The sequence below is a fragment of the Rhinatrema bivittatum genome, chromosome 4, assembly GCF_901001135.1.
Source record: "Rhinatrema bivittatum chromosome 4, aRhiBiv1.1, whole genome shotgun sequence".
NCBI classification, from domain to species: domain Eukaryota; kingdom Metazoa; phylum Chordata; class Amphibia; order Gymnophiona; family Rhinatrematidae; genus Rhinatrema; species Rhinatrema bivittatum.
In genome coordinates this window covers 206,757,055-206,784,236 of record NC_042618.1, presented here as the reverse complement: position 1 = coordinate 206,784,236, position 27,182 = coordinate 206,757,055, and the positions used below count along the sequence as shown (strand labels likewise).

General features: G+C 44.5%; 1 protein-coding gene across 3 annotated transcripts in view; it reads left to right on the top strand.

Annotated features, from left to right (window-relative positions):
• The window catches only part of FANCD2 (FA complementation group D2), a 536,781-nt gene that overhangs the window by 341,631 nt on the left and 167,968 nt on the right, over positions 1 to 27,182 (top strand). For all 3 annotated transcript variants that reach the window (XM_029599610.1, XM_029599611.1, XM_029599609.1), the window contains 3 exons: positions 5,349 to 5,457; positions 12,233 to 12,334; positions 24,068 to 24,180. In XM_029599610.1, coding sequence (XP_029455470.1) covers positions 5,349 to 5,457; positions 12,233 to 12,334; positions 24,068 to 24,180 — 324 coding nt within the window. The remainder of the gene's footprint in view (positions 1 to 5,348; positions 5,458 to 12,232; positions 12,335 to 24,067; positions 24,181 to 27,182) is intronic.

The following is a 27,182-nucleotide window of genomic DNA, read 5'->3' as shown; positions in this document are numbered from 1 at the left end:
AGGCAGTGGAGGGTGAAGTGACTTGCTCAAGATCACAAGGAGTGGCAGCAGGATTTGAACCTGGTTTCCCTGGTTTGCAGCCCACTGCTATAACCACTAGGTTATGCCTTCATTCCATTAACTAGGAAGGGACTGAAGAGACTTGCTCACTCATGCGGGTCTTGTGCACTGGAATTCCTGTGTATGCTCAGAAGTTTAATTGTTCATCAGTTAAACTGCTTTGCTGCTTTCTTGAGTTAAAGCAGTAATGGTTTTGCATTAAAAACTTGGCAGAAGAGCCAGGCTTTAACATGTTTCCTGAAATAAGGATAGTGATGCATTTGAGTGATCTCTTCTGGGAGAAAGTTCCATAGAATGTATGCTGCTCCCAAGAAGGATCATTGGCAGGTATTTGTTTTTTAGATTTTTTTGTTGATGGAGTTGTTACAGATGTACCCAGTGAGGATCTATGTGGTCATGAGGACAATATAATGACAGCCTTTCTGTCAAGCAATTACATTTGTCTCCTCTTAAAGCCTTAAAAGTTAGTGTCAAGAGTTTTGAATTTGGTTTTGTAGGGGATTGGTAATCAGTGTAGTTTATGTATGATAAGTGTGGTTTGCATGCCTTTATCAGATGTGTCCTCCTCTTATGTATACTGAAGTATTATGGTATACAAGAAGTAGTGAGTTGCTTGCCCTTTGTGTATTTATCAGATGTGTGGCAGAGGTTTGTATTATCTGAAGTTCTTGGAGGACTTTGTTAAACCCTTCTATAGTATGTTGCAGTAATCCATCTGTTCAGTTACTATGCCATGGACTAATGTGATTAGTCTTTTCTTGATGAGAAGATGCAGCCTTCATGGATGTTATAGCTGAAAGTGGCAGCTCTTTATTGTTGCCTGGATTTACAGGATTATATTGAGTCCAGCAGGATTATATTTATTTCTTTATTTGTAGAGTTTTATATACCGTTATTCGGTAGAGCCATCATAACGGTTTACAAAATATGCAATTATTATACAAAATATGCAATTATCATAGTAGTTGGGCATAGTAAAACTTTGAGAACAGTATACATTATTTTCTTAGTAGATGTATAACAGTAGAGTGAGGAGATCATTTTTATAAAATTAACGTGTCAAGTCAGAGAGTAGGGAGGGGTAGAAAGGGAGGGTAGGGGGTACATAAGGAGAGCAGGAAGAAAGAGGATTAGGTATGCGAGTTCAGTTGAGAGCTGGGATGATCAGGCGTCTGCGAGTTAGAATAGAATTTATATTTATATATATATAGTCCAGCAGGATTCCAAGGCTTTTTATTTGTGATTTTAGTGGAAGCTAATAGATACTATATGAAATTTTCAAGTCAAGGACTTGTATGTGCTTGTTTAGTATTGAAAGAACTTCAGTTTTGTTTGGATTTGGATGGAGTTTGTTTTTGGTCCAGTCTTGGATGGTTGAAAGATACGTGCTTAGCTTTTTAATAGCTGTTGAGTCCAGATCCATTGGCAGAACAAGTTAACATAAATTGCATAGATGTAAGGTTCAATGTCAAAGTTTGGATCAACTGTGCTAATGGTCTGAGATATATGTTGAAAAGTGATGACGATAATACAGAACCTTGGAGGACCCCATAGTTTAAGATCCGGGGTATTGATGAAGTGTTAGCAAAAATACAGATTGTCTGATGGACAGAAAAGAGTTGAATCAGTTTAGAACCTTGCCATTTAGGCCAGCTTCTGCTAGTCTTGATAGTATGATATTGTGAACTATGGTATCAAACACTGCTAAAAAAAAATCCAGTAGCACTAGGACTGTTGCTTGGTTTTTATCACGGTATCTGTGATCATCATCCAAGAGGATGATGATTGTCTCTGTTCTGTGGCCTTTTCTGAATTCAAGTTGATATGGGTCCAGCCATTTTCTCTCCTTCAGTCAGTCATTTAGTTGTGATTGTATTTTGTTCTATCAGAAATGAAATATTAGATACTGGACAGTAATTTTATGGGTTGTCTATATCTTGGTTGGCTTTTCGTAATGGTCAAACACAGCTTCCTTTAGATCTGTAGGTAGTACTACCTCAGAGAAGGGAGCCTTTCACAATTTTGGATGTCCAAGTTGAGGTCCCTGCTTGCAAGCTTCGCTGACTTGTATGGGCAAGTGTCTAGGAGGTAGATTGTTGGATGTAGGTTTAGAGTTTTTTTGAAACATTCTTGATTGGGAAGAATGAGTTCCATACTTCTAGTGTATTTGGAGGGGTTGAGTTTATCTTAGACTCAGTGTGGGGAACGCCTTGATAGTGCTGACAGACATCTTTTATTTTATTTTGAAGACGGAGTTGGCTTCCTCATTGGTCCTGAATTTGTTCTTAAGGTCCCTGAAATTCCTACCATTCAAGCCTCTTAAAGGAGTATTGGTGAAGGATGTGACTCTTAAGATGGTCTTCCTGGTAGCATTCTGCTTCGTGAGATTAATTTCAGTATTGCAGGCCTCTTCCTGTATAGAACTTTGCTGAGGTTTACAGAAGATCTCTGTTGATCCACATGGTGCTATCCTTCTACCTAAGGTGGTGTCATAATTTAATTTCAACTAAATGATCTTTCTCCCTTCCTTCAAGAAGGAATCCTCTGCAGAGGGCTTAAAGAAGTTTCACGGATTGGAGTTTGCAGGGTTCTCCTGCAATAGTAGATGTGACTAATCCCTTTCAGAGAACAGACCATTTGTTCATCCTTTCTTCAGTGGCCAACTGAAGAGGGAGGTGACCCTTAAGGTTTCAGTAGCCCGTTGGTTTAAGAAAGCCATCAGCTCAGTGTATATAGGGAAGAGTAACTCAATTATGGCTACACAATGCAAGGTTCCACATTAGGAGTCGTCATTCAGGAAAAGGATCCAGTGTTCTCATTGAAAATACATTGAAATATTCTGCTCAATGTACAGCAGCAGCCAAGAAAGCAAATAGAATGCTAGGGATTATTAGGAAAGGAATGAAGAATAAAATAGAGAATATCATAATGCCTCTGTGTGACCTCATCTTGAGCATTGTGTGCAGTTCTGGTCACCACATCTCAAAAAAGATATAGCAGAATTAGAAAAGATACAGAAAAGGGAAACCAGAATTATAAAGGGGATGGAACAATTCCCCTGTGAAGAAAGGCTAAAGAGGTTAGGACTCTTAAGCTTGGAGAAGAGCCGGCTGAGGGGAGATATGATAGAAGTTATAAAAATGAGTGGAATGGAATGAGTAAACGATTGTTTACTCTTTCAAAAAGTTCAACAACCAGGGGATACACAATGAAGTTACTAGGTTACATTTAAAACTAATAAGAGAAAAAAAAAATGTTCTCAACGCATAATTAAGCTCTGGAATTTATTGCCAGAGGATGTGGTGAAAACTTAGTGTAGCTGCATTTATAAAAGGTTTGGACATGTTCCTGGAGGAAAAGTCCATTAACTATTATTAAGTTAGAGTTGCAGGAATCCACTGCTTATTCTTAGGATAAGCATCTTGGAATATGTTGCGCTCGCCGGCCACAGAGTCCCGCGGCCGGTTTCCCTCACCCATCAAGGCATCAGGTCCGTTCCCTCCTCCGCAGTGGCAGAAAACCGCCGCCGTCGTTGCATCTCTTCTCCGCGGCATGGAACGCTGCCAGCACCTGACACCCAGCAGCAGCTTAGGCAAACGCCTCTCTTAAAGGGACCGCGGCAAGAGAATTTCCCGCGGTTCCCATCTGATGTCATCAAGCAAGGACTACTTAAACCTAGTCCCTGCTCTTCAGTCTTGCCTCTGCAACAGGTTATTTCCTTGGAGAAGCTGCTTGTTCTGCTCGTGTTCCTGATTCCATGTTCCATCTTGTGTTCCTGACCTGGTGTTCTTCCTGACCGTGTTTTCCTGCTTCCTGACCCCGTTCTCTCCGTTGCTTCCCGACGTCCTGGTCCTGTCTCCCTTGGACTGATTTCTGGCCTCGACCCTTGGACTGTTCTCTGGATTCTGCTGCCGATCTTGACTCTTGGACCGTTCTCTGGACACTGCTGCCTGCCACCTAGCTTGATCCCTGGACTGTTCACTGGATTTTGCTACCTTTCACCTGTCTTGACCCTTGGACCGTTCTCTGGATTTTGCTGCCTGCCACCTTCCTCTATCCTTGGACTGTCCACTGGAATCCGTGGTTACCCCTGCCTTGGGTTTGAATCACCACAGCTCCGTAATTCGCCTCCCAACAACGAGGACCTGTTGGATCTCCTCTTCAGGTAGTGTCGACCTTATCTCGGCTCAGGGGTCCACAGTTGCAATAGAATCTATCTACCCCTGGGATCCTGCCAGGTACTAGTGACCTGGATTGGCCACTGTTGGAAACAGGATACTGGACTTGATTGACCTTTGGTCTGACTCAGTTTGGCAAGTCTTATATTCTTATGTTCTTATACTGCTAAAGCTTTACCACTTCCCAGCATTTTTAGGGCACATTCAACCATCGCTCAGGCCTCATGGGCGAAGCGAAGGATGGTGTTTCTGAGGGAATTCTGCAGGGCGGCTACTTATATATCTGTATACTCCTTCATGAAACATTACAGTCTGGATTTTCAGCCAGAGTGGATGTCAGTTTGGCTTGAGCATTGGCAGTTTCTCACCCAGTCAGTATTGACAAAATAGTAATATACTAGGTGTAAAAAGAGGGAAGTAACCTCTGTACAGGTCTCTGAAGAGATCCCAGACTTGAGTACTGTGTGTACTTGTGGCGACCATATCAAATAAAGGACATTGATAAAATGGAGGCAGTTCAGAAGAGGGCTACCAATAGGTGCACAGCAGACACCGTAAGCCCTGCATAGAAAGAATAAACTAGAGATCTACTCTATTGAAGAAAGAAGAGAAAGGGGAGAAATGATACAAACATTCAAATAACTAGCAGACTTCAATAAGATACAGAATGTAATGTTTTCCATAAAATGTAAAGCTCAGGGACAAAGTGTTATATGAAGTTGAAGGGAAAGAGACTGAAAAGGAATTTGAGAAAACACTCTTTCATTGAGAGGATGGTGGACACCTGGAACAGACTCCAGTGTATGAGGTTGGGGCCAGAATAGTGGCAGAATTCATGTCTGCCTGGGATAGTCACAGTGACCACAGTAGCAGAAAGAGAAAGAAAGAACACCACAGATTGAGCAAACCCGTGACAGCACAGTGGGCAGTTTGGGTGGACCAAGTGGTTTTTATCTGTTGATATCTTAATGTGCCGCGGTATATAAAAAATTTCGAAATAAATAAATAAATCTTGTATGTTTGACTGCTCAGGACCTTTCCCTCTGAATAATTATTTTTTTAAATGTTTAAGTCTCTGCTTTTTTTTTTTTTGCTTTTTCTCTTCCACAGATAGTGAATGCATTCTGTAAGCAGCAGGACCCTGAGATGAAAGGGAAAGTGTTATCTCGATTGCAGAACATTACTTGGCTGCAGGCTGTGCTGGAGAAATGCCTCACAGGTAGGAACCCTGAACAATCAATAAAATGTGAGAGGAGAGGAATGAGCATACAGGCTAAAGCAACTGGGGTTCTTCCATTAGTTGCAAGACTGCTCTATATGAGTCTGCAGATAAGTATTTCAAATCTCAGTCACATTTAGGATGAGACTTGGTGCATCTTCCTTTAAGGACTTTAATAAATAATTGTTAAATTTTAAAAGTGATTTTTTTTTGGGGGGGGGCTCAGAAATTTCTTCCTGCTCAGTCAGAACTGGGACTAGAATCCAGCACCATGAGCCCCTTTCTCAGCTGCCCCTGGATGTTTCTACCCATTTTATATCTCCTCCCAGCTCACCTACCCCAGTCATCGCAGCCTTGGTCAGGGGCCATAAACCTGGGCTTCTTGCAGAACCGTGCAATCATGAGCTCTAGATACAACCACTAGATGTTGCCAATGTATGAAGACTAGAGTCCTTCCTCCAGAGGCTGTGAATGCCGCCTCTGTAGCATCCCTAGCTTCCCCTGGGTGAGGAAGACCTGCCCAGGAATTGAATTCAGGTCCTCCAATTAGCAGTGCGCGGTATTACCACTTAGCCCCATTATTCTCTGTTTCTACAAGATAAGCAGGGGTCAGTGTCCTGTATTACAGGAGCATTTCTCTATGTATGTGTTCATCAAGAAGGCTATGAACAAGCATGGTGAGGTGAGCCATTCTGCAAGGTAATGGTGTGAGTGCTAACACTCCTATATGATGAGAGCACTAGCACAGATGCATCTTAACTTGCTAGAAAGCACCTGTGGCTTTAGTGTTTGTTTTTTTGTTTTTTAAATGATAGTGTCACAGTGGTTTGCCCACATGGGACAATCCAATCCATGTAGTTGCTGTGTAGAAGATTTAGAGATTGTATGAATGACCAAATCCTTGAGTACATTTAAAGGTTTATTTTGTGTACAATGACTATTAACTATTTTTCCTAGCATGTAGACAGACGGACTCAGGACCAGTGAGTTTGTGATCCTCTGCCCAGCAGATGGAGTTGGAGCAAGCTGACATCACAGTATATATAGCCCTGCAGTGACTCCAGTCTGCCAGTATTCTCCATCTCCAGCAGATGATGGATGTGCATCTCCCTATGGGGATTGCTTCAAGCGTTTTGGAAGGAGAAATGTGAAATTCTAAATCCAGGAAAAGAAAGTCCCACTCTCCTGTGGTGATAGCTAAAGTTTCTTCTCCAGGCTGAGAATTCCTGAGGTGATTTCCGTGGTCCCTCAGCGTGTGCCTTGGTCCGGTAGCTGGGTTTCCTATCATGGACTTAGCTGCTAGTTCAGCCGAAAGGCTGCGGGTGCAAGAGGCCAAGCGCGGCGGTGACTGAATTTGCCTTCTCCCCCCGCAGTCAAAGACCATCTCTGTCCTCAGCCAGTAAGCGCTGAACTCAAGTAAGGTTTTAAAAAAAAAAAAGAGAGAAGTTTTACCTTTGAATCAGAGAGAGAGAGGGGTTTCAGGACTTCCTCTGGTCTCCGTGCTCGGCACACCCTACTGATGTTCGTTCCTGCTCCTGTTGGGGACCTGAGCAGCCTGGTGGGCTAGGCCCTGCACTTAGGAATTTGTCTTGCATGCCGTGTGGTAGGCTGCAGCGGCCATTTTCACACTCTTGTGCATGTTCTGCTGCCCTTTGTAGGCCATTCATGTGCACAGTGCGTCGGTTCTGCTCATGCATTGTGTACTGTTTTTGGGCACACTTTTTATGCGCACAAACTTTTTACGTGCTTAATTTGGCGCACAGGTTGTACGTGCACTTTTCCACACTTTCTTCTAGGTGCTTATTTTTTGGGCGCGTTTCATTTTTGAGTGCGAGCCGTTCCGATGCGCATTTACTGCAGCAATGGCACCAGTAAGCAAGAAGCCTAAGTGTCTTCCTATTGGTGTTGCCTGTCATATTAGGGCTTCTCAGCCTGACCTGGCTTCTAAGCTGTGTCACCGCTGCTCAGGGAGAGTTATCTTCCTCAGATTTTGCTAAGCCTGGCTCTTCCCATTCTGATGGCCTTGACTGGGGGGATGCCAGATCTTTGTTCTTCCATGACTGGCTTCTCCAATGGCAAGGGCAATTCTCTGGGAACAGCTCCAGTTCCTTCTGGGCTTGGTCTAGACCTGGCTGCTTTTTCTTGGGTGGAATGTTTTCAAGGCTTGTAAGCCTTTCTTCAGGCGCAGTCCTCTGCTTCCCCCATTTCTGTCCAGTTGGACCCTCAGCCGGTGACTCCTCCTTCTTCCAGTCCTATGCTTAAGTGCCAGGGCTCGCCTTGGCTCGCTGCAGGTGTTCCCAGCAGGAATCCGGATGGCATTAATGATGAGGTTGATCCTGATTCCTGAAAGATGGGGAAATTTCTCCAGGGCTGGAACTGTATCGAACCGTGTTGTGGTTCTTTCATAGAGATGAACTGCCGGCCCTGATTTCCCAGACCTTGAAACTGCTGGGTGTCCCTGGTTCGGATGCTATGTCAGAGCCAAGGAAGAATCCCATTTTGGTTTCCTTATGTAAAGCCTCTTGTTTTTTCCCTGTGATGGATGCCGTTCAGGAATTGATTGATCTGGAATGCCCCGGAGACAAATTTTAAAGGGGGGTTGGACATTGGAAGGCCTGTATCCCCTGGATCCGGTCATTAGAGAGCATTTGCGATTTTGCAAAGTGGATGCTCTGGTATGGACCGTTTCTAAGTAGACGACTATCCCCGTAGAGGGCCTTGAAATATGTACTTGATAGAAGGATTGAGGCTATTCTTAAGCCTTTGAGGCAGTTGCGATGAATTTACAGATTGCCTCCTGTTGCGCCCTAGTGGTGAGATGTGGTCTGCTTTGCTCTCAGGAGGTTGATGAATCTGGAGGAAATTCCAGAGCGGTTATGGAGCCTGATGCCACCTTTTTAGCAAATGCAGGCTATGATTTCGTCTGGACCTCGATCAGAGGAGTGGCTTAGATGATAGCGGCCAGGCATCAACTCTGCTTGCAAAATTGGGCAGCTGATGCAACTTCCAAAGCCAGTCATACCAAGATGCCCTTTAAAGCCTCGCTCTTGTTTGGGAGCAAGTTGGAGAAACTGGCGAGTAAGTGGGGTGAGTCTCAGATGCCTCGGTTGCCGGAGGATAAGAAACAGTTACAACATCCATTTGGTATGAGGGTTTGTTTCCAGGGTTCCAGGCGTTTTCGTCCCTACAGAGGGACGACCTTTCAGAGGACTCGGCCTTTTGGTAGGGCTCAGTCCTTTCATCCCCGTCAGCTCAAGGGAGGAGCGGGACTGGGTGGTGGACCTTCCTGAGCTTCCCTACTAACAAATCATTACCATAATCCAGATTATCCATCACCAGTGACTGCTCTAATAGTTTCACTGCTCCCCATTAAGAAACGTCTTTAATTCATGAATTTTCTTCATATGTAGATATGCTTTTCTACATGTTTGATTTACAGATAGCTCCAAAGCGAAGGCAGAGTCTAAAACCACATCAAGACTTCTAGCTTGATCCACAGCCTTCCCTACATACTCCTCTAAACTGTAAAGGAGAGCAAGGTTTAATAAAATTCTTCCTTGGAGTAGACTAAAAGAAATGCAATCAATGTATGTAGGCTAATACATTTCAAAAACTTACATACAATTTGTGCCTTTGTAAGATGAAAATCCTGAATTTTCCTTTGTATAACAGAGGCAGAAGTCATTAGTGTGCCTTGCTTCATGTAATGTAGTCTTGTAGGAAGATATGTTGGACTGAAATAGTCCAGGAATTATCAAAGGTGGTAGATCTGACTATTCTTATAAACCAAGGCTGTGTATTCTGTGAACTGTGCCATAGATCATCTGAGATCAATACCAGCACAAAATGGTTTGTGTAAGTCTGCTGATGACTAGAAGGTGTGGTGGTCTGAAATAGAAGGACAAATTAATTAAGAGATTAGTCTTGGGGTAATTCTGCAGCATTCTGCGCAGAAAATGGCAGAGGAGACTCCGGCATGCCGCGAATGGAGCACGCACCGTTCGCGGCAAAGATGAAAGCTCCAGTATACCGTGGAGCGGGCCGTTCCAGCGAAGATGAAGGCCCCAGCGTCCCACAAACGGAGTACACGCCATTCGCATGGAGTTGAAAGCCCCTGCATGCCACGGGACGCGCTCCGCTCACAGCGAAGATGAAGGCCCTGGTGAGAGTGAATGTGTGTGTGGATGTGAGACAGGGGGAGGGGGTGTGAGAGAGCAGGGAAGGTGAGAGAGCATGGGGGTACTTGAGTGTGGGTGCCAAAGAGATGGAACCTATATGAGGAGATTGTGTAGGAGTGTGTATGTGTATGAGAGATTGGGACCTGGTGTGTATGATAAAGGGATTGCATGTTTGTGAGGGTACTAGCCTGTATGAAGGAATTGTGTACGTGTGAGAGAGCCTGTGTGAAGGAATTGTGTAAGTGTGTGAGAGAGCCTGTGTGAGGGTGTATGTGCGAGAGAGATCGGGAGCTTGTTGTGGGTATGTATGTATACACATACCCTGTATGAGAGTATGTGTAAGTGCGAGAGAATGAGGGAGCCTGTATTTGGGTGTGTGTATGTGCACTAGAGAGAAGGTCATGTGTGTGTGTGAGAGAGCGAGGGACAGAGGGAACCAGTGTTGAGGGGCAGTACTGAGAATGGGGTCAAACTCGGAGTGGCGATAGAGTGGAAAGGGTTGAGCCTAGAGGTGGAGGGGAGAGATACTGGCAGGTGGAGGAGTTGGGGGCCTGAGAGAGCAAAGTGGCCAGGGAAGTAGGGAGCACGAGTGGAAGGGCCACTCTTACAGTGAATTTCTAGGGAAATTCTGCTCAAAATATTTAAAATTCTGCATCTTTAAGTAATAACTTTTTTCTGTATTAATTTAAAATGTAATTACTTAAAGAGTGATCAAACAAAAGTAGCCAAACGTCCCACTTATATATAGTGATACAAAAGCACCGTGTTATGGATTTTTTATCTCATTATCAATGGGCCTCATATATAGGCATAAAACTCATTGCATATGAGGAGATTATTCAATGCCAAAGTTTTAATCATAGGTCCAATAATGATTTTTTTGCTTGTGAGTTCATCAATAGTGATAAATCTATTCAACATTCATTAGTCCTTATAACGATTATAGTAACATATTTCAATTCAATGTTACTTAGCTTCTTTATAATTCATGGGAGAAACGCTGTTTTGAATTCATGAGGCTGAGAATTTCGGAGCCCGACACGGACCGTGTTTCGGCGGGAGCCTTCTTCCAGGAGCCGAAAGTCTGCAAACATTGAGACAGTCAAATGAAAAAAGCAGCCTTACAAACACAAGTCCTTACAAACACAAGTTGTAAGGACCACATCACACCAATCCTAAAAATCCTACATTGGCTACCCATCCAATACAGAATACTCTTCTAGGCTCTCACCATCATCCACAAATCCGTCTACCAACAGTCCACACTCCAACTCGCCATCCCTCTCGAACTACATACTTCCGCAAGGCCGACTAGAACCGCCTACAAAGGCTCGCTCAAGGCCCCCCCCCCCCCCCCCCCCCCAAATCCTCGGTCCACAACTCTATTCACAAGCGAGCACTTTCGACAGCAGGTCTGCCCCATTGGAATTCGCTTCCCTCAGATATACGCTAAGAACAATGCCATCTCTCCTTCAGAAAGAAACTGAAAACCTGGTTGTTCACACAAGCTTACCGTTGAAGGAACCTTGATCAACCAACATTGACTCTCACCCTTCGATTTCTTCCCTAATCAAGCCCCCCCTCCCCTTTCCAGTCCCTGACCTGACACCCCCCCCCCCCCCCCCCGCTCACCTCTCCTTCTCTCCTCCTCCCACAGGATATATTATGTTAATAATCACCCAGGATAAATCTCTATTTAAGTCTCGCTACTCTATGGTTTTTAGTTGATTATTTTATCACTCTGCAGTTGTTATCGTTTTAAATCTTTCCTGTCTTCCATCTCCCATGTTTTTCGCTCCCTGTTTTTTGTAACTTTACCTTCTACTTAGCTGTTAATTGGTTTCCCCTGTTATATTGTAAACCGGTATGATAAGACCTCGTCTTGAGTATCGGTATAGTAAAAGAATTTAAATAAATATAGGATATATCTGTTCTATTTCTTTTCTTTTGTGTGTTTTCCCTTGGAAACACTCTGCTTTTTGCATAGTGGGTGAGGGAAAGGTTTAGTATTTTAAAAATGTTTATCTTGTTATATAGAATACTGCAAGGCTGAGGTCAGCATAGGAGCCTATATAGGGTGACATCAGCAAACCTATTAGTCTCTTGTTTCCATCTGCTGGTTGGGCGACATAAACCCATGTGTCTGAACTGGTCTGGCTGGACTCAAGGAAAGGTAAGAATTAATTTCTCCATTTGTCTTTCAAGCTTAAAATTTCAAAGAGATTACTTTAGTGAAAATTGTTCCCTCAGGCAGCAAAAAGAGTGTGGGCTTTCACAATGTATGCTTTTAGCTGGATTAGAGAGGGGGTAAGAGGGTTGGTTTGGGGGCATAAACATATGTGCAATTACATTTTCAAATGTATATGTGGTGTGATATTTTTCCCCCGTTCTGCTGCCTGCAAATAAAGCAGGTTCCATGTATCTTATAGGCAGTTTTCAAAGATACTACCCCCACTTTTTCCCTTTGAAAATGGACTACAAGGGTTCATGAGAGTGCCCGTATACTTTGAAATAACCCAGTATGCTGAAAATTGTCCTAAATGGGTATTTTATGTAATGTTAGTGGATTGAGGTGATACTTTTTATTCTTGTTTCAGCAACGCCTGGTTACATTCCTCCTCTGGCGAACTTTGATTCTGAAGCTTCAGAAGTAACTCCAGCTATCAGCACTGCCATACCAATCAAAAAAGGCAAAAAAGGTACACATTCTTTTTCTTGATTGTTTGTTAATGAAGTTTTGTTCTGTTAATTGTGTACTTGATTTCTAGTATATGGTTATGATGAAGCGATCGTTTTATTGGCCATGTTCAACGTCCAGGGTTTTGTGCTCTTTTCATATAATTTTTTTTTTTTAAAGATACACAGCTGCCAAAGAAATTGTCTATTAAAACCTAAGCTTAAATGCTAAATCAAAAACTCTGATCTAGAGCAAATGCTACAAACCATTTTTATTTTTGTACTTGTTCTTTTTTTCTCTGCTTCCCTCCTGTAGAGAGAAATTCCAGATTGTTTTCAGCATTCCTTTTTGTAGAGAAAGTAATCATTTTAAACTAATAATAAACAATGTGAGAAATATTCATGTGTGCTATATTAATTAATTTTCTTCCTTGGTGGAGGTAGTGTTGGTGGGGAAAGCTTCAAGAAGAATTAATTTGTCTAGCAGGGTTAAAATGTAAAGCTAATATAATATGCAATCCCAATTTTAGTGTTTTGAAAATGTGATTCAGATTCTGAATCCCTAATCTTCAGAGACATTTGATAAACAATTTTGTCCAGTTTTATGGAAAAAATGGGACATTTTGGGGACTCATTTCCTTTGCCCTTAAAATGAAAAATGTTAGGTTTTCAGACTTTTCCTCTTATTTTCAATATTTGGGCTATGGGTGTGTATTTTCAGCCTCCTATCTGGTCTGGAAATTGGTTAAAAGACACACAAACATACTCTCATTGCCTAGTGCTCTCTCTCTCTTCTTTCCCTCCTTACATTCCTAGGGATGAAGTTGTTAGGGGAGGAAGGAAGGGAGAGAAACCAGGGATAGTGTTGTTAAGGGATGGAAAAGGAGAGAAGCGACATTAGACAGAGGCGGGAGTAGCAGAGGTGAGGAAAGGGAATTGGAATGAGAGAAAGGAGCTGGGAAAGGACAGTGGAGAAGGAATCAGAGAAGGGGAGAGGAGAGCAGGTGACGGATGGAAGGTGGAAGGGAAGCAGTGTTTATTTTAAATATTTCTATACAGCTTACCCGATTAAAAATGGACACCCAAAGCAGTATACAATAAACTAAATTAAAACCCAACAATACAAATAAAGGATATTACATATAAACAAATCAAACCAGCAAACAGGACTGGGCGGTTACAGTAGAACTCCTTAATCTTAGCCATGTTTTCAATTTTTTCCTGAAAGTCAGGTAGCATAATTCCATTCCTGTACATACTCAGATCATTCCAGATCAGTGGGTTGTGTATCCCTACCAGCAGATGGAGTCAGAGAACAAAAACTTTGGACACTGCTAGATAAAAGAGAGTTCCACCTGCAGTCCCCCAGTATCTCTCTGACTCCAGCAGATGGTAGAGATGCAAACCTGCAGTCTAGGGTTTAGTTTAAAAAATAAAAGTGTAGTTAGTTTAGATTAGCTGAGCTGAGATTTTGCTCCCTGAGGTGTTAGGCATCGTTGCGGGCCATCCCTCCAGTGGAGCTGGGTGTCCGGGAGGATTAGATACCCCTGACTGTGTTTTGTCTGCACCCTGACAGAGGGCCTGACAACCAGAGGCTTCTGGTTCCCTCAGCCTCTAAAGCTGTTCCCGGTTTCCCCTGGTCCTGCTGAGGTTGTCTAAAGTTTTTATTTTAAAAAAGTGATTTCATCAGAACCTAAGAAGTTCCTCAGGTAGGCCTCTGGACTTAGTCGGGGCCCAGCCGGGACAGTGAGTACTGCGGCCAGAGGAGGGGACCAATCAGTGTCTGGGGCGTGAGAGTCAGCAGCCCGGGGCTCCGGGCGGGTGCAATATCAGACGCAATTGCTTTCTGAAGGGAGGGGACGCCCTCTGCTCTTTTGGAGCGCGTGCTGGTTCTTTCTCACATCCTATGGTGTGAGTGACGCTTTCGGGGCAGGCAGCTGCGTTATCTTACTTATTCTTGTAGAGAAAAAGAGGGCCCCGGAACCTTGGTCTGCAGGCACTTTTGTCCACCGAGTGCAGCTCCTTTTCGGTGGGTGCCGTTTTCGTCAGAGGTCTCCTGCGTTTTGCTGCATGACGCCAAAATCCAAGATGTTCACCTGTCGCGCGTGTGGCGCGGCACGGGGCAGGTTGGATTTGCGCTCCCTCTGTGTTAACTTCGGGTCAGGAGAAGGAGGGCCCATCGGGCTAGGCCTTCATTTGACCAGGCCTCCTGCCTCTGCCTTGGAAGTCAAAGCTTCTGACCTTGTGGTGCCGGGAGGGGGATTGCCCTTTCCCCTATGGAAGCTGGTTTGTGTGCCTCTGGACAACGCTGTACAGCCCGAGCTCCCGCAGGGGGTGGGGGAGCAGCCTGTGGCCTTCTCGCCTGAATTTGTACTGCTGCTTCATCAGGCATTTTTGGCCATTCAAAGATCCGGAATTAAAAGGGCAGCTGATCAGTCGGCGGACCCGACCAGCGAGGGATCCAAACGTTCTTCTCGGGATCCTCACGATCCCTGCGGCCCCTGGGGCTCCGTCAGGCGTGGGGTGACCCGACCTCCAGCGGGAACACTATGGGGGCGCTGCAAGGTGGCCCTCCAGACTCGCAGGGGATAGACCCGGGATCTGATCCCTCCCCAGACCTGGGAGATCCCGACATGGATGACCTGGCCTTGGATGACCTGGCCTGGCCTGGATGACCTGGCCTGACCCTCGAATTGTCCAGCTGTTCAAGCTGGAGGAGCTGCGCCCATTGATTTCCCCAAGTTTTAGAAGAATTGAGGGGTTAAGGTCTCCCAGGAAGAGTCAGAAAGTGAGGGAGTCAATCTGGTGCTCAATGATCTGAAGACCGACAACTGCCTTTCCCCTGACCAAGAAGATCAGGAAGTTGGTGACGAGTGGGACTCTCCTGATTCCGGCTTGAAAGTGGGCCAAGCGATGGCAAAATTTTACCCCCTCTCTCTGGAGACCTTGGACCTTCTGAAAGTGCCGCGGGTGGATGCAGCTGTTTCGGCCGTCACCAAGAAGACAACAATCCCAGTAGTTAGGGCGGCTGCTTTGAAAGACATGTAGGACTGTAAACTGGAAATTCAGCTGAAGTGTTTGTTTGCGGTCTCCGCGCTCAACCTGCACGCGGTGATGTGTGCCAGCATGATGCAGCGTGCCTGTCTGTGTTGGGTCCAGAAGGTTGCAGAGGCGGTAGCTTTGGGCGACTCTTTGCCCTTGCAAGCGGCCCGCCTTGGGGCGGGATTGGTTTATGTGGCGGATGCTCTCTATGATTTGGTTTGCACCTCTGCGTGTAGTATGGTTTCCTTTGTGGCGGCTCGCTGGCTTTTATGGTTACGGAACTGGTCGGCAGACTTGTCCTCTAAGGCGCAGCTCTGTAATCTCCCCTTCAAGGGAAAATTCCTGTTTGGAGAGGATTTGGACCAGTTGGTGAAACTATTGGGGGAGACTAAGGGGATTTGGTTGCCGGAAGATAGGAAACCGAGTAAGAATGTTTTTCCTTCACAAGCTCGTTTTAGGGATTCTTGGTGTTTTCGTTCTGGTAAACCTGTTCTCCCCCTGGGTCCAGGCAAAGCTCTGGTCGTCTGCAGTCCTTTTGTGGAGGTCATCGGACTCCCAGAGATGGTACAGGTCAGGGCTCAGGAGGCAGTAAGCCTCCCCAATGAGGCCAGGAACTCCCACTCCCATGTAGAAGCTGTAGGGGGCAGATTTTCCAGCTTCTACGAGGAGTGGGAGAAGATTACCTCAGACAGGTGGGTCTTGGAAGTAGTCCGGCATGGTTACGCTCTAGATTTCTTGTTTCCAGTTCAGGTCGCCTTTGTAGAGTCTCCGGTGTTTTCTCGTGGCAGGCGAGAGGCTGTGTGGGTGACTCTCCAGAGGTTACTCGATCTCAACGCCATTTTTCCAGTCCCTCCTGCAGAGCAGGGCAGGGGTCAGTACTCTGTGTACTTCGTGGTTCCCAAGAAGGGAGAGTCCTTTCATCCCATCCTCGACTTGCAGAAGGTGAACCGGTGCCTACGAGTTCCCAAGTTCTGCGTGGAAACGCTCCGAACAGTTCTTACGGCGGTGCGCAAAGGGGAGTGCCTCACATCCTTAGATCGAACGGAGGCTTATCTGCACATTCCGATCTGGCAGGACCATCAAATATTCCTGAGGTTCAATGTGATGGGTCGGCATTTTCAGTTTCGGGCTCTTCCCTTTGGGCTGGCCACAGCTCCTCGCATGTTCACCATGGAGATGGTAGTAGTAGCAGCTCTGCGCAAAGAAGGGATCTTGGTGCATCCATGTTTGGACAATTGGCTCATCTGGGCGAAGTCTCGGGAGGACTGCGAGAGATCTCTCCAGAGAGTGATGATCACCCTACGGTCTCTTGGTTGTACCTAGGAGCCCAGTTCGACATGTAAAAGGGCAAGGTCTTCCTGGCAACAGACAGAGTGCGGAAGTTACAGGCTCAGGTGAAAGGCCTTTTTCACTTGACGATGCCAACATTTAAGCCACAGAGATCACTAACATCTCATAATAAAGGATTACTAGCTGCGCCATCAATACAGAATACACATCTGACAAAAATAAGAGACCGTATCTTCTACATTGCAGGCCCTATACTTTGGAGACTCTACGCTTGACTACTGAAACAAAGAAATTCAAACTTAACCTCAAAATGTGATTATTTCAATATGCCTACAATCTTACTTAACCTCTCTGAAATCATCACTTGCTCCTACACTGGCAATCTCATGATAAACCTTTCTATAGATATCATTACCTCTCTCTTTCCAACCCAGCACATTTAAATGTATCTGAAACACCCTCTCTCAAACCCCCCCCCCCCCTTTTATTTCCCTTGGCACCTTTTGAAAAAAGTGCTACCTAATCCCTGCTACCTCAACCCTGTATATCTCCCCTCCCCTGACCGCCTTAGTCAACGTACATGTCTTTTGCAAAAATGAATGATAAGAACTCATCATGTGAATGTATCTGGCTATTATATTTGTCATGATGTAAACCATTGTGATCTTCAAGTGGAATGACAGTGTATAAAATGGCCAAATAAATAAATATGGGTTTTGCGCAAAAATGCCGTTACCACCACCATGATCTTAGAGAGGTCCTTGGTGCAGTGGGCAGCCTGAAGGGCAAGGCCTGAAATTAGTAATGGTGACTTAGAAAGGCAAACCGTAGGAACCATTGATGTTCCCAGCGAATGGGAATATGCAGATATGTCTCCGTCAGATCCAGAGACATGAGGTATTGCCGATTGTACTGCCATTATGACGGAGCGTACAGTTTTCATGTGGAAATAGTGACTTTGAGATCCAGGATGAGCCGAAAGGTTCATCCTGGATTGTTGTATCTTTCTTTGATACAACAAAATAGATGGAATAGTGGCCCGTATTTTGCTGCGATTTGGCAACAGGAATTATGGCCTTCAGAGCTAACAGCCTTCTCAATGTAGTGTCCATTGCTACCCTCTTGAGGGGGAATTGCATGGAGATATCATAAAGGCATCTGGAGGAATGTTAAGAAATTCGAGACCATAGCCATGCCGAATTATTTCCAGGACCCATTGGTCCGACGTGATCCGGACCCACTTCTGATATTAGCGAGATAGACAGCCACATGTCTCCTGCATTAGCAGGTGAGTCCAAAGACCTTCATTGAGAAGATCGAGAGGCTCCATTCCCGGAGCCCGCATTTTTTCAAGGACTTTTGGGGCAAAAGGATTGAAACCTATCAAAAGGTCAGGATCGCTGAGAAGAAGCTTCCCTATAAGGACGAAAACGCCTATAGTCATGAGAGCAGACATTTGCCCAAAAAATGCTGAGAAGCCAGCTTCTTATTCTCCGGCAAACGAGAGACCTGGACTTTTCCCTCATCTATTTGCCATCTTTTCCAACTCACTGCCAAACAAAAGGGAAACCCTGAAGGGCAGGTTGGTGAGATTACACTTAGACACAGTGTCAGCTGACCAATTATGCAGCCACAGCTGCCGTCTAGCAACTATTACTGAAGCAACTGCAGTCACATAGGCAGCCGCAATGACCTCCTTAACCGAACAGGCTGTAGTCGTCCACATCACTGGAGCACCATGTTTGTTAAAGGTATTTATCATGCAGTTGTTGTGGTTGGCAAATATAAGATCCAGGGTATGTCCAGCTTTATGTGTTGGTTCGGTTACAAATTGTGACCATCCCATTGCTTCCATAGTTCCTAAGAAGGTTTTACATGTGGAGAATTTGTTTGTTCTGTCTACATCTAGTCACCTACTATGAGAGTGGATTCGAGTGAAGGGAATGCTTTGGTGATAAGAGGTGAACAGTTTTTTTGTAGTATTCCAGGGGGACAATAGTTGATGCCAATGTTTAATTGTGATTATTAAGTATTGCCACTTCATAAGGAGGATTAACCTCTAACTTGTATGGAGTAAGTTTGAGTTCCCTTTTTTTTTTCTTAACCTAATAATTAGTAATCCCCCGCCCCTATACTTGAGCCTGGGGAAAAGAAAGATATCATAAATGGAGTGTTTGATTTGATTTAAGAAAATGTTATTGTTCAGTCAGGTTTTGGTGATGCAGAACAAGTAAATCATTTATTAGGGAGATTTTTTCGAAATAGATTGTGCATTTAGAAGAGGCAGTGAGAACATTAGGTAGGAGTTAGCTGCTGAGGAGTTATTGTTTCTTGTGGGATAGATTAGATTAGTGTTTGTTTGCTGTTTGATTTTAGGGAACCTCTTAAGGTTTCTATGTAAACCTTGTTCAATCTTAGTTGATGTGAGGTGTTCTGCTCCATTTTCCTTTTATGATCAGGGCAAATCTGGATGACTGGTTGATTTGAGCCAAGAGCATGGAAGAAAGTCTCTGGGCTTCTTGCAAGAAAGTTTCCTTACTACAAGAGCTAGGCCAGGTGGTGAACCTAGCCAAGAGCAGCTTACGGCTTTCTCAGATGCTGGAGTATCTCAGCATTCACTTCGATACAAAGCAGGGTAGAATATTTCTGCCAGAGAGTCGAATTCAAAAGTTGATTGCTTCTTGCCCGACAATGTGATCTGATTTATGAGTCCTGGGTTTGATGGCAGCCACATTGGAAGTAGTTCCCTGGGCAAGAACTCATATGTGAACTCTTCAATGTGCATTGCTTTCCCGCTGAACTCCACAGTCACAGGATTACACAGTGAATCATCTCCTGCCATTAGAGGTGAGCACCCAGTTTGTGGTGTTTGCAGGCAGACCATCTCAGGAAGGGAGTTTCCTTGGAGACACTAGATTTGTTAGTGCTCACAACAGATGCTAGCCTCCTGGGTTGGGAGCTCACTGACAGGAGTTGATGATGCAAAGTCGCTGGAATGCCAAGGAGCAGCAGTGGAGCATCAACTGCTTGGAAGCTCGAAAGGTTTGTCTAGCATGCTTATAGTTCGCAAAGTGTCTAGAGGCTTGAGTGGTCCGGATTATTTCAGACAATGCAACGACAGTGACCTGCATCAGTCACAGTAGAACCAAGAGTCAACAGGTGTCCGAGGAGAAAGATGCACTCATGGTGTGGGCAGAGCAATATCTGCTAAGCGTTTCCGCGCCTCACATTGCCAGAAAGGGCAAAGTCAGAGCAGACTTTCTCAGCAGGAGGAACTTGGACTCAGGAGAGTGGGAGCTAGTGGACGAGACTTTTCAGCTCGTGGAGCACTGGGGCTGTCCATACCTAGTCTTGCTGACGACTTCCAACAACACAAAAGTTCAATGATATATCAGTCACAGACAGGACCTAAAAGCACTGGGCATTGATACTCTCGTTCAGGTGTGGCTGAGGGCAGCCTATTGTATGCCTTCCCGCCCTATCCCCTGATAGGCAGGATTGTTCAGGAGATTGCAAGTCAAGCCAACACCATCCTTTTGGTGACTCCAGATTGGCCCCAGAGGCCATGATATGCTGATCTGCAGAGACTGCTGTTGGGCAGTCCCCTCAGGCTACTGCCTCAGATCTATTGTGGCAGGGAACCATTCTACTTGATGATCTGAGTCAATTTTGTCTTGTGGTTTGGCCATTGAGGAAGGCTAGGTTGTTTGAAATGTGGCTTTTCGCCTGCCGTGATTTTCACTTTGCTTCAGGCCAGGAAATTTATCTCTGGCCTATGTTACAGTGTGGAGAGTTTTTGAAGCGTGGTATACTGAGCGAAGTTCAGTCTTTCAAGGTGGATATTCCCTTAATTTTGAAATTCTTACAGGATGGATTGCATAAAATTCTGACCTTAACACCTTGAAGCTTCAAGTAGCAGCTTTCGCTTGTTATAGGGGATGAGTCAGAGGTGGGTCTTTGTCTTCCCATCCCAATGTGTTTCGGTTCTTGAAGGGAATTAAGCATCTTCATCCAGTGCCTCTGCTGGACCTTAATGTAGTCCTGAATTTCTTGGTGAGTCCAACCTTTTGGCTGCTTTGTGGTCTTTCCTTGCGGCTGCTTACCTTAAAGACAGGTTGGTGTTTTTTAATAGTAGCAATCTGTTTAAAATGTCAGGTTTCCGAGCTCCAGGCTCTTTCTTGCCATGGGCCTTTTCTGCATATGACTCCGGGAGTGATACAGCTTCAGACTGTGCCTTCTTTTTTGCCAAAGTGGTTTCGGAATTTCATTTAAATCAGTCCATTTCCCTGCCTGCCTTGCACTGGGACAAAGATGAAAGTGAAAATCGTCTTTTGCGTACCTTGGACGTCAAGTGATATTTGCTGCAGTACTTGGAGGTTACTAAATCTGTCTGGAAGTCTGATCGCCTGTTTGTGCTCCATGGTGGCACCAAACATGGTGCTCCAGTGATGTGGACAACTATAGCCTGTTGGGATAAGGAGGTCATTGTGGCTGCCTATGTGACTGCAGAGATTCCTTTGCTGAAGCAGATTAGACCACATTCCATGAGAGCTCAGGTGGTATCATGGACGGAACTTCGATTATTGTCACCTGTCGAGATTTGCTGAGCAGCATCATGATCATCGTTGCGCACATTTTCCAAGCATTACTGCATGGATGTTCGGGCTTCGGAGGATGCTGTGTGTGCATGGGCAGTGTTGATTGGACCGTGGGCAGCCTCCTACCCTGTTTGCTTTTATATCCCACTGGTGGGGATTGGCCTGCCTGAATCCAGAGGAAGGAGAAATTACTACTTACCTGAAAATTTCCTGTCTTCTAATGAGGGCAGGCCAAATCCATGACCACCCTCGACTGCTGCATTTTTATCTTTGGTTCGCCTTTCAATGCAGACATTGCAGAGTGTTGTTCCTGCTATTCGTTTGAAGAGTGGTAAGTGGCTTAACCAGCCCCTCAGTTTCTTGAATAAGTTAATTATTTTGTCTGAGCTCAGTGTTTCCTATTGATTGGAAGCATGAGTGTTCATTATTAATAATCAGTTTTTAGTTTAATCAGTTTGTCCAGTTTGGCTTTTCCAGAGGATACTGGTGGGCTGATGGGCAGGACTATATATCCGTGACGTCAGCTTCTTAACTCAGTCTCCATCTACTGGCAGAGGTGCTTATCCCACTGGTGGGAATTGGCCTGCCCTCATCAGAGGAAAGGAAAATATCAGGTAAGTAGTAGTTTCTCCATTCCAGTGCTGGTCTGTATTGCGTCTGATGAGGTTATGTTTCTGGTCTATTGGCAGGAAATAACATATTTTGCTGTTTCTCTTACTCTCTATTATACATACAGAAAGAGGGTCTCGCAGTTCATTACTGCACCTAGGCCTGTTTCTGCCTAAAGACAACTTGGTATATGTACATTATTTCAATATTTGGACTATCAGTGTGTTTGTTTTCTACTGTGTGTGGATATTATCTTGTACGGTGCGGAAGAAATTTGGTGACTATTCATAATATATTTGGCCATCTTACAGTCTGTCTTGTGGTCTCAGCTTAATTCATTAACTAATGTAAATTTCTGTTCAAACAAAAATACTCTAAATGTGGAAATCTTAAACATCCCAAAATTTTATAAAATAAATTGAAAATAAAGTCCTAAAATATCAGATAATCATGCTGCCTGCTATATGATCTACAATAATGATATTCCATATTCCCAGAAGTAGCAACACTGCTGTAAGCAAGTTTAGTGGTGCAGGGATCTGTCTGCTACAGGACACTGCCAGCTGCCCTCCCACCTTACTTACGATTGTAAGTCAGGAAAAGGTAACATATTCTCCTCAGAAATAGACTTTTATTTGTCAGATTTGGCAAGATATAGCATTTAGAAAATAATTCCTGCTCAAATATCCTAGCCACTAAGTATTAGTTTTCCCTAAAGAAAGTTCTGTATCATGGGTGGTGACAGACATGTCATAAACCTTAGCCTGCTTAATATGTTAATACTTATGGCTAACCTTACTTACCCTTGATTCCAATTTTTGGCAATACCTCTGTTCACTTCTGAAGCAGGCTCTGGCTGAAGAGCTGGAGAATATGTGCAGGGAAGGACTTGCTTCCTGGGCTTGGTCCTGGCAGAGCGGGCCGGCGGGCTCGGAAGGAGATTTGCTTCTGGCTCTGGCACTGACTAGCTGACTGGGCTTTTTCTTGCCCCTTACCGTCTCAGACTCCATGTCACTCTCCTCTCCTGAGCAGGCACCTCCTCTCTCCCGATCCGGGCCACACCTAGTCTTCTCCCTTCTCATTAGCAGGGAGTGCCAGTCTGTTTCTGGCCCCTCTTTTGCTTGAAGTGATGCTTCAGCACAGCTTCTCGCTTTATCCTTCTCTGGTTTCAGGGTCTGTACTCCTGAATCCAATCTCTGGGTTTTCTCCCAGGGTTTTTCCTTCTTTCTTCCTCTTAGGGCTTGTGCTCTCTTTCTCCCTTCCTTTTTCAGGGGTCCTTTGCTTCAGCCTTTTCCTCCTATTGGTTTCAGTCACTCTCCCTTTTTTCCTTCTATGCCCCCGTCTTATACTTCCCAGATGATGAATATGCATAATCTCATGCATAAACTCATAGTGGGTGGAAAGTCTTTTGCCACATTGTCGGTCTTCTTTCCCCCCTCCCCATTACTTTGCAGGGAGAACTGGCACATCTGTGTGCCAAGCTGTCTGCCAGTGCTAGCATTTTTCTCCGTCTCCAACTGCCCCCCCTCCCCCCTCCCAGGGTGAGAGTCTTTCTGACCTTTGCTTGCCTTGGCTCATCAATGGGTTTGTTTAGGAGCTTAAGTTGCTGTGTCTGTCTGCTTCGCTCCTTTTGACACAGGAACATGCAACCAGGCAGGATCTGATAAGGTATCCTTCAGTGTAACAGGACAAAAGTTCTTCATTTTCCACTGAGATAGTGCAGTTTTAAAATTCACCTAGGTAAAAGTCTTTCTCTTGCTGTGACAGTGTGTGGGACCTGTCCGTTTCTTGGCTATTATGATTCATATTTGATAATTCAGTGATAAACATGAGATATCTCCTTACACTGCTAAATGAAGACCAACTAGAATAGTACAGAACTTTACATCACCAGACCCCTGACATGTCACAGAAGTGCCACATCACCAGGATTATTACATCACCAGGATTATATATTCATCAAGGATGATATCAAGTCAGATACATGTTTTGTAATCCTGTTAACCACAAAACAGATACAGCACAGGCAGCAGCAATACAAACTAGAGACACAGACAAACATGCTTCTCCACAATAGAGCAGATGCAGTTTCCATGTAGGAGTAAATGAGACTGCAGTTTCCAGTGCTGCTCATTTCGTTTCATTGGGAATAACTTCACTGAAAACGCAATTACAGGAAAAAGTGTTGCTTCTTTTTTTTTCTTTCATGAAAACTAGGAAGGAAGAAATGTGCATCTGACAGCAGTAAGAACTCCTCAGCAGACAATTCCCAGATAGAGGAACAGCAGGAGGGGGAGCAGGCTGAAGTCAGCAAGACCCAGGCAGAGAAGGTACTGTTTGCAAGAATCTGAGCTGTTATGTGAAAAGAAATGGTGGTCTTTGTCCAGTTCCAGGGGCCATAGCATTCACACTGTGGCATCTATCAGATTCCTATTAATCTGAATTCTGCTGCACATCTCATCATTGACTTGTGATGCAAACAGGATGAGAGAGAGAGAGCAATGTAACTGGACTTTAAACACATTTCCATCTGGCTTTATAGCTCTTGTAGTTGATTATTAAAGTACCTACATTACTTTAGCCATCAGAGCACAAATATTGCCCCTAACCCCATTGTCAGAGTGACCATTTATTAAAGAAACTCCTTAGTAAAGCTGGATTTATATATTCAGTAATGAAAAACGGAACGTTTATACATTTAGAGCTGGGTATAGGCAACTGTGGTTCTCAAGTGCAGCAAGCTGATCAAGTTTTCAGGATATCGACAATAAAAATATAAAGCACAAATGATGTATAACAAGTGATTATACCACAAAAACATAAAATAAATATATATATATATATATACATATATATCAAATTTTATTATACAAATTTAGAAAAAACTTTTTATAAACACATTTTTTCAAAAAATCTTTCACAAAACATTTATCAATTATATTAGAAATAGCACCATTTTTTATGACCATTTAATGTAAACCAACACACACATTCATCTTAAATGTTTTTAAAATACTACCTGGGGCCCCTTATCACAAAAACCATCACTCAAATACTCACATTAAAAACAGATAACCTTTATCTGCAGCTTCACTATTTTTTGACTACTGATAAGGTAAAAACGGACCTGGTCAAGGGGGAAGTCCCTGTTTGAGGGGTTCTGCGATTCCGCTCCCAGGATTAAAAAGGTTGTCTCTAAACTGTATGCTATGCTAGCAGCGGATAGAGATCTGGAGACTAAATTTATGAAAGCTTGGGAACAAAATTTAGCTATACAGTATACTCCAGCCAAATGGGATGCCTGTTTTCACACTACAGCTCATAGTTCCATCTCGGCCATGGTACAGGAACATAACTATAAGGTACTCTTTAGGTGGTATTTCACTCCTGTCAAAATAAAAAAAATGTTCCCTAACGTCATTGCTCTATGCTGGCGACACTGTGGTCTCAGAGGTGATTATCTTCATATGTGGTGGTCCTGCCCTGCACTACTTCCATTATGGCGATCGGCTGAAGATTGGATTCGTCTAGTATTGGATATACCTCTCACTTTGACACCCAAGATTGGACTTTTGCTTTTTCCGATTGCTGGAATCTCCAACCTTCAGAACTCATTTTTGAAGGCTGCTTTATAACCTGTTCGGGGCGCCATTGCACGGGAATAGAGATCTGCTTCACCTCCATCTTTCAACAGCACTTTACGGAGACTTCATTGTATATACTATACAGCAGCGCTTCTCAACCGGTGTGTCGCGACACACCAGTGTGTTGCCAAGCACCGGCAGGTGTGTCACGTGCTCCCGGTCTCTCTCGCTGCTCTTCCTTCCCTGCTATCCTTCCCGGCTATCAGCATGTTCATGCCCAGTGGGAACGGCAGCGGTGCTAGAAGAAGCTGTGGCACCTGCGGCTGGCCTTTTCTTCTTCCCGTGCTCTCCTGCACCCCCCCCCCCCCCCCCCCCCCCCCCGTGACCCAGAACAGGAAGTGATACACAGAGAGACAGGTTGGTAAGGTGATGGTGTGTGTGAATGTGTGAGAGAGAAAGTGATTATGGGAATGAGAAGCCTGTGCATGTGAAGAGAGTGAGCATGGGAGTGAGAAACCTGGGTGTGTGTGAGACACAGCATGGGAGGGAGAAACCTGTATATCTGAAAGAGAACATGGGAGTGGGAAGCCTGTGTGTGTATGCATGAGAGAGATCAGGTGACTGGTGTGTATTTCTGTGTGTGTATGTGAGAGAAAGAAAGTGATTATGGGAATGAGAAGCTGTGCATTTGAAAAGTGAACATGGGAGTGAGATACCTGGGTGTGTGTGAGACACAGCATGAGAGTGAGAAGCCTGTATATCTGAAAGAGAATATGGGAGTGGGAAGCCTGTGTGTGTGTGTGTGTGAGTGTGTACGCATGAGAGAGATCAGATGGCTGGTGTGTGTTTGTGTGTGTGTGGTGTGAGAGAAAGAAAATGATTATGGGAATGAGAAGCCTGTGCATGTGGAGAGAACAAGCATGGAAGTGAGAGACTGGTGAGTGTGTGTGTGTGTGTGTGAGACAGAGAAAGTGATTATGAGAGTGAGAAGCCCGTATATGTAAGTAGAACACGGGAGTGGGAAGCCTGTGTGTGTGTATAGCATGAGAGAAACAGTTCAGGAAGGTGACTGGTGTGTGTGTGTGTCAAAGACTGGGAGATGATTGGTGTGTGAGAGACAGAAACTGGTCATGGGGGCATGATTGGTATGGTGTGTGTGTGAGAGACATGGGCCCTAAGGAAGAGGACCATGAATATTTTATTTATTTATTTATTTAGAGCTTTTTTATACCGACATTCATGATACAGATCATATCATATCGGATTACAAGGAACAAGGGGGAAATAACGTTAACATAAACAAAGATAGCGAAAAGTTACAATAAAACAGGGGTACTCGAACTGGGAAGAAGAGGAGCCAGTGGCAGAGGTAACTCGGAACTAAACAATATCAAGTCATGTACAGTATCAGAAGTGGAGTGCAGCGACTAGATGGCCTTGAAGTGTTACTGTAGCTGGGGAGGTCCCAGATCAAGGGAAGACTTGTTGAAATAGCCAAGTCTTGAGTTTTTTTCTGAACGTCAGTAGACAGGGTTCTTGTCTAAGGTCGGGGGGATAGCATTCCAGATGGTTGGCATCTCTGTCGAGAAGGCTCGTTCTTTGGTGGATGAGTGGAGTGTGGATTTGGCTGGGAGAGGGTGTAGCGAGCCCTTGTAAGCTTCTCTGATGGGTCTAGAAGAGGTGTGCAGAGTGAGTGGGTAGTGAATATCGATAGGGATCCGGTTGTAAATGGATTTGTGAATGATGGT